General features: G+C 37.7%; 1 protein-coding gene across 1 annotated transcript; it reads right to left on the bottom strand.

The window, feature by feature from the left end:
* Positions 1 to 631: 631 nt before the first annotated feature.
* LOC132902069 (uncharacterized) lies at positions 632 to 7,843 on the bottom strand. Its single transcript, XM_060945801.1, has one exon. The coding sequence runs from the start codon at positions 6,099 to 6,101 to the stop codon at positions 1,290 to 1,292; it is 4,812 nt and encodes a 1,603-aa protein (XP_060801784.1). The 5' UTR covers positions 6,102 to 7,843; the 3' UTR covers positions 632 to 1,289.
* Positions 7,844 to 8,130: the final 287 nt, after the last annotated feature.

Below are 8,130 nucleotides of genomic sequence, written 5' to 3'. Positions count from 1 at the left end.
AGAGCAGCATTATAAGAAAATGCATTTACAACGCCCGGAAAGCGACCGGCGTATTTTTGTGCCTAGTGCCTCTTGAATTCAGTATGGATTAGATGAAATTTTCACAGGAACATTGCTTTTAGGGGTAATTAGTTCATGAATGAAATTGTTTGTAAGAAATGAAAATATATAAAATAAATTTAAAACTAATTTCATAGTCGATACTGACCAAAAATATTATTGATTATCTTTTTACTAATTCTCAATTTCCAAGAAAATTATTGATCAAAATGAACTTTTCAGCTATATCCTTTTGTTAATCATTAAATGCAATGAATTCTTAATAAAAAAATCACACATTTTCCGAAAAATTTTAAACGAAACAAAAACTTTATATTATATACAAAAACCGATATTATATTCCAGCAAGAAATAGCTGCAAGAAATGTATGCAGCTTACTTGCATCCGAGCTTATCGCATCTATCAACGTCCGAAGGCTTTCCCGGAAGGCTTTGTTCGCGCCACCCCCACCCTCCGACGTGCCAAACAAGTTCAACCCCCCGACTTTCTTTGTGAGCTGATGGCTCGCCGAAATGTAGCCTATTTGTTAACTAGCTTTTAATTAGATACATTTATATTTATAGGTATACTAGCTGTGTACCCGCGACTTCGTCAGCGTACTTGCGGAGTTTGTTACTCTTTCACGCAAAAACTACTGGACAGATTTTGATGAAATTTAGTAAATGGGTAGAATATAGCCTAGAATAACACATAGAGTCGTTTTTATCCCGAAATTTTCACGGGAGCGAAAATAACCGGCCAAGTAAAAAAAGCGAACTACTGGACCGATTAACTTGAAATTTGATATGAAGGTACCTTACATACTCAGTAACATATTAGATACATTTTATCCCGGTCAATGGTCAGGTTCCCGTAGGATAGTAAAAAAATTGACAACTGGGCCGATATACTTGAAATTTGGTATGAAGGTACTTTATATACCGGGCTAACATCTTATATACATTTTATTATTATTCCGATGTTATAAAATCACAAATTATGCTCAGGATGTAGAGCAGGAGAGTGTGTTTTCATTCCACGAATACCGCTCATCCCAAATAATTAGGTTTTAAACGCGTTCAGTTCCAAGTAAGTGTAAGTTTTTGTATGACAATTAACAAAGCTCAGGGAGAGGCTATGAGTCGTGTTGGTGTAGATTTGTGGAAGTGCGGTTTCTCTCACGGACAGCTTCGAATTGCACGCAAACGAAGTTTTGAGCACAGCTAGTACACGTGTTAAAAGGAGGAGCTTATTTCAAAACATTTTTATAGACAATATTTTTAGTTTTTCCGTCTTTCGAAAAAACATAAAGATTTTGCGGGTTTGATACTCGTGAACACGCCACATAGAGTTGTCCATGAGAAAAACAGCACTTTTCCAAATGTATACCTGCAACTTTAAGTGTTTGCCCCTGAGCTTTGTTTATTGTAATGGCAAACGCTGCTTTTAAAGGAAACTGCACTCTTTTAAACTGAAATGGCAAATCAGTTGGTATTATGGGTATACGGGGAATCAAAACATTTTCCCCTTTTGCCATTCCAGTCATAATTGTAGCTTTGACAATGTTGCGTCCTAGATGATTAATTTGTAGCCGTGTACCATTACAAAGTCTTGGTGCGTCAAGGTTTCTCATTAACAGAACTGGAACACCAACCTTCAACCTCAGCTTATGGGAAGGTACTCCTGACAGTTCCAAAGAATTGAGAAACTCAATAGGGTACGATGTCACTTGTTCAGTATCCATAACATTATCTACAGAAAGGTACTCAACAACATCCCCCAGCAGGTCAGACATAATTTCTTCGTTGATTTGGTTTACAATTTGGTTTGTCGGCGCCAAAATTGCCCTTTCACACAACCATTCCCTGTTGCCCATATTTGTTGGTAAATCAGGATAAACGTTATTTTTTAAACACTCTGTATTATTAACCACTTCACATAATTCCTGTCCCAGTGAAATCAAACCGTCACAGTCTGTTGGCATACGATCTTCTCCAATTTTTAGAAGAGCAGCCGTATATTGCCCTGCTTGAACATCGTTGTGCACTTGTACACGCATATTTACAGTCAAGCAAAACTTTTTTACATGTACCCATAATGCAGATGCTTTCAAACAGGCGTTTATTTCATCTGCTTGTGTACCCCTAGTAATGACCGGCAAGGTCTGCCTAAAGTCCCCTGCTAAAAGTACAATCATTCCTCCCATTATGCTCCGGTTGCTCTTTAAATCCTTCATAGTACGATCTAGGGCTTCGATTGCTCTTTTATGGGACATCGTACATTCATCCCAAACCAACAGCTTACATTGCTGCAACATTCTCCCACGGTCACTATTTTTGCTAATATTACAAATTGGCATTTCCTCTTGAGCCAAGTTTAATGGTAGTTTAAGTACGGAGTGCGCTGTTCTTCCTCCACTAAGTAGCGTAGCAGCTATTCCAGAGGAAGCTACTGCAACGGCAATTCCTTTATCCTTTCGGATTTGAGCTAGTAAAAGGTTCAGAAGAAAGGTTTTGCCAGTGCCTCCTGGAGCATCCAAAAAGAACAAACCACCATCACCACTGGCAAGTTTGTTTGTTACAGTGTCAAAGACTAATTTTTGTTCTGGATTCAAAAGTGGAAGGGCATCTGTTATTTGTTGCATTAAAGAATCAGTGTCATAATCTAGTTCTCGTATTAATTCATTACTGACTTCCCCAATTCTTTGTGGCCTGCTCATTCCAAAATCAGATAAATTTTTTCCAGTAATATTTATCAATTGGTCTTCAATCATTGTTAGCGCTTCATTATAAATTAAATCATTGTATGAAACATTCGGATTCTGAATTTGTAGTCTGTGTAAAATGTCATCCGCCATATCGTTTTTATACTTTTCCCACAATCGTTGAGGGTTGGAAAGTCCACATGTTGCAATCAATATTGCAAAAAGCTCTCTCACCTTGGAAGCAGATCTGCATTGTACAGCCTCTTCCATAGTTATATCCCAATGATTATTATTTTCTAATAACCCTCTTGCCTCACATGCTTCTCGAAAAGTCAAAAATTCCTGATCACCAAGTTTTTTAAGATCTCTGAAAGAGGTTGGTCCGCGCACATGATGTAAAAGCATTCTCAAACAAAAACATTCCATATTACTAACATGGACCGTATAAACTCGACCTAAGGCATCTCCAGATTTTACACCAGGCCAATCCAGAACAGGTGCTCCTTGGATTCGGCGTTTCCATTCTTTTCTTGTTTTGTTCCAAGTATAATATCGTGGTAAATCAACATAGAGAAGCGTTTTCGCAAAATCTTCTTTTTTACACAGATCAAAAAAAGCGGTGAGTGTCGTTTTCGGAGGAGATGATAGTCTCTCTTGAAAATTATTTTCTGTGAAATAGACACGTTCACCATTTTCCAGATGAACGCTAAGGTGTGTGACGGTGGGGTGCCTTTCATGTAGCGGGAATCCTAATAGCCGCCATACTGCTTCATTGCTGTTAACGTAACGACCAGACTGATACGTCTGTACTTCATCTACAGGATTAGCGACCTCTGTATTTCTGAAATTAAAAATAGCTTGGTCGCTTCCTTTATTAATGTACTTGCAAATGTATTTTATTGCTCGTACTGAATTGCAAGCCTCAACATTTATATGGGCATTGAACATTTTAGACAAAATTGGTGAATATGGGACCACCCAACTATTGTCTATAGTACTGTCACTACCATTTCGGAGTTTTATATTTGCCGTTCGACCTCCGTCTGCGGGCGCTCTTCTACGGTACATCGGATATCCATTATCATTATGCACAGTCTCTTTGATAAGCTTCCGAGGAAATTTTTTAGTGCATTTACCATCTTTCATGCAGGGACTTTGGGGATTCTCAGGTCCACATGGACCATGGATCATATTTTTTACGATAATATCATGTAGTGCTTTATCACCAATAGGATCCGGTATTTCAGCACAGATGATATTATCGATTTCATCGGATCGTAACTTTTGTTTTAACCACAATAATATATGCACATGAGGCAGCCCACGTTTCTGCCATTCTACAGAATACATGAAACATAACATTTCTCCAAATATTTTCCCTTTAGTAATGACATCCATTAGTTTTTTGACTTTCAGTCTGAAAACTCTTGCCACTACATCATGTCTATCGATTGCCTTTTGTCCCGTCATCAATTCCTCGACTATTTCATGCCATCCTGAATTGCATGTGAATGTAACAAATAAGTCGGGACGACCATATGTCCTCACGTAAACGAATGCGTCTTGAGTGTATTCGTGTAAGTACCGTGGACTGTTTACGAATGAAGACGGTAAAATAACCATTTTCCCTAAATTATTAGGGTTAATGTTTGCGTCATTTGTTACAGCATCTTGAAGATGGATGTAGTTTTCAGCTCTTAATTTTGATTGATTCAATGATATGTATCTTAGTCGTTCACTCTCAACTTTAACGTACATATCCACATAGAATTGATGGGCTAACTGCCTGCATCGTGGTATAATATTAAAATCATTTTCTCGTATCATCATATGATACGCATAAAAGTCCATACATGATACTTTTTTATTTGCCACAGGAAGACGCGTAACCGGATTAATTTGTGATATTTGAAAGTGATATCCCTCTTGTCCCCTGCTGAATATTATTGGATATTGTAATGCGTCATAATATTTATGGGTATCAGGCACTCGATTTAATCTGTTATCACGTAGATGCAAAATTATATCGCGAGTTGCGAATTGTTCTCCTGTAACCATGGCTGCTACTTCATTTATTAAGGGTGCATTATATCGTCTCTCATGTTCTCCGCTTGGTGTACGGTCAGGGTGCATGACTAATTTATAGTTTTCTCCTGGCAGTATCTCTAAAGCCGTCTTAAAAGTATTAATGAGTCTGTTATGTTCATGCATCATTCTCTGCAGGATTAAAACAGTTTCTCTTTCTACACCATGTATAACAGTACACCTACGATCCGCTTCTAAGGTCTCATCCCCTAAGAAGTAAATCTGTAAAAAATTATGCTGTTGGTTGTCTGGTGGAAGTAATGAGCCAACTCTATGATAAATTTGACCCTGAATCGTAAAAGTAGGTGAAAACCCTGGCATCACAACTTCTCTATCCACACCAAAAGAAGTCATCTGAAAACATGAATTATATTTTCTAATATTATTTAAAAACCGTTTTGATTCATCGCTTTCGTGCAACATTAAAGTTTTCAAAGGTTCTTCTGGCTCACCTAATAACGGAAGTGAATTTTTGCCACCAGAGCAACACATGCCATTAGTTTCGTCCTTCCATTTCAGCGCTTCACAGTACCTACACTTTAAAATCATTCTTCCTATATTAACCAAATTATGATTAACATAATCAATCGTAGGGTCATAATCAAATGCAGCATCCTTAAAACCTTCCCAAGTGTTACGTGCAAAAGTGCGTCTTCGTTCTGCATGTCGGTCTGCGTCTAAGAGCCGACGTGCATGGGACTGCTCCAATGTCTCCGCAGCTCTTAGAGAAGCGTGGCGTTCGGAGTCTAAGAGCCTACGTGCTTGAGACTGCTCTAAAGATTCCGCAGCTCTTACAGATGCATGGCGTTCGGAGTCTAAGAGCCTACGTGCTTGAGACTGCTCTAAAGATTCCGCAGCTCTTACAGATGCATGGCGTTCGGAGTCTAAGAGCCTACGTGCTTGAGACTGCTCTAAAGATTCCGCAGCTCTTAAAGACGCATGGCGTTCAGAATCTAAGAGTTGTCGGACCTGAGTTTGTTCTATTGTTTCAGCTGCTCTTGTAGACGCATGACGATCAGCATCTAATTTTTGACGTCTATGAGTTTTCTCCAACGTTTCTTGAGACCTTAAGACCCTGTGACGCTCCGCATCCAAAGCCCGACGTGCTTGAGACTGCTCAAATGTTTCTGCAGCTCTATGATCTGCGTGACGCTCTGCGTCTGCAGTCAGGCGAGCCTGAGTTTGCTCCTGACTTTCCTGGGCTCGTGCATTTTTTTGAGCTCGAGCTTTGGCTGAGCATTGTGACAAATTGGATTTACGTTTGCGAGGCATGTTCGATTCGACCTATGCCGAACGTAAATATAATAAAGATTAAAAATAACCTACTTAATAAGTACTACACATATACAAACCTAAACCCAAAAATTGCCTAAAATAAACTTTGCAATAAAAACAGCGAATTAAGAAAAGAAAAAAGAATCTAAGTATGTCAAGTCAAAACAAATCAAATTAATAATAAAAAAAATCTACTAAACCAAATATTATACAACTTAACTTACTTAAATACCTATATTACTACACAATTGCAGACCTAAACCCTAAACTTGTACTACACTCAAATTAATAATTCAAAAAAAAATCTACTAAACCAAATATTATAGAACTTAACCTACTTATAAACCTATAATACTACAGAATTGCAGATCTAAACCCTAAACATGAATAACTCTAATCCTATAAATAAGTACTATATAAATACAGACCTAAACAAATAAAAATAAACAAATCAAATTAATATTTAATTAAACCAACCAAAACAACAAATCAAAATCAACCAATGAACATATTTTAATTTTCAATACAAATGAACAAAACACAACGAAACGTCTTCAAGCATGAATACGAAACGACCAACAACTTATTAACTGAGGTTAAAAATGCTTCCAAAATCATAGAAGTCTTATTGATTGTCGAACGACAAACGATAGCGACTTTTACTTTACATGGTGGCGCCATCTATTGCTACATTATCAAACAAATTGTTCATTGAAGGAATAAATTTTCTAATCTTTTGCATATCAAAAATTAACACTTATTAGGGTTCCGTCGTACCTTAAGGGTAAAAATGGGACCCTAGTACTCGACTTCGGTGTCCGTCTGTCTGTCAGTTCGTCTGTCCGCTCACCCATCCTCCTGTCACCAGGCGTGTCTCATGATCCGTATTAGCTACAGGTGACATTTTCACAGATTATAAATTTCTGTTGACGATAAATAAAAATACTAAAATGTATGTATACAGACATACCAAATTTCATCAAAATCGGTCTAGCGGTTAGGCCGTAAAAGCGGAACGATGATTCACCCCCCTTTAACTGTTTTGGGGGTGGGTTATTGAAAAAAAAGTAGCCTATGTTTGAACGCGTATCTTAATCTATATGCATTTCAAATTTCATTAAAAAAGGTTCAGCGGTTCAGGTGTGAAAGCCGAACGATGATTTTCATACAAACTTTCACCCCCCCATTTGACTATTTTGGAGGTCGATTTTCGAATAAAAAAAATTGCCTATGTTTGAACGCGATTCTTAAACTATATACATATCAAATTTCATCAAAATCGGTTCAGCGGTTCAGGCGTGAAAGCGGAACGATGATTTTCATACAAACTTTCACCCCCCCATTTGACTATTTTGGGGGTCGATTTTTGAAAAAAAAAATAGCCTATGTTTGAACGCGGGTCTTAAATTATATACATACCAAATTTCATTAAAATCGGTTCAGCGGTTCAGGCGTGAAAGCGGAACGATGATTTTCATACAAACTTTCAACCCCCCATTTGACTATTTTGGGGGTCGATTTTTGAAAAAAAAAGTAGCCTATGTTTGAACGCGGGTCTTAAATTATATACATACCAAATTTCATTAAAATCGGTTCAGCGGTTCAGGCGTGAAAGCGGAACGATGATTTTCATACAAACTTTCAACCCCCCATTTGACTATTTTGGGGGTCGATTTTTGAAAAAAAAAGTAGCCTATGTTTGAACGCGGGTTTTAAACTATATACATACCAAATTTCATCAAAATCGGTTCAGTGGTTCGGCCGTGAAAGAGGAACAGACAGACAGACAGACAGACAGACTTTCGCATTTATAATATTAGTACGGATTATATACATACCAAATTTCATTAAAATCGGTTCAGCGGTTCAGGCGTGAAAGCGGAACGATGATTTTCATACAAACTTTCAACCCCCCATTTGACTATTTTGGGGGTCGATTTTTGAAAAAAAAAGTAGCCTATGTTTGAACGCGGGTCTTAAATTATATACATACCAAATTTCATTAAAATCGGTTCAGCGGTTCAGG

The sequence above is a fragment of the Amyelois transitella genome, chromosome 9, assembly GCF_032362555.1.
Source record: "Amyelois transitella isolate CPQ chromosome 9, ilAmyTran1.1, whole genome shotgun sequence".
NCBI lineage: Eukaryota > Metazoa > Arthropoda > Insecta > Lepidoptera > Pyralidae > Amyelois > Amyelois transitella.
This window is presented reverse-complemented; position numbering and strand designations above follow the sequence as displayed.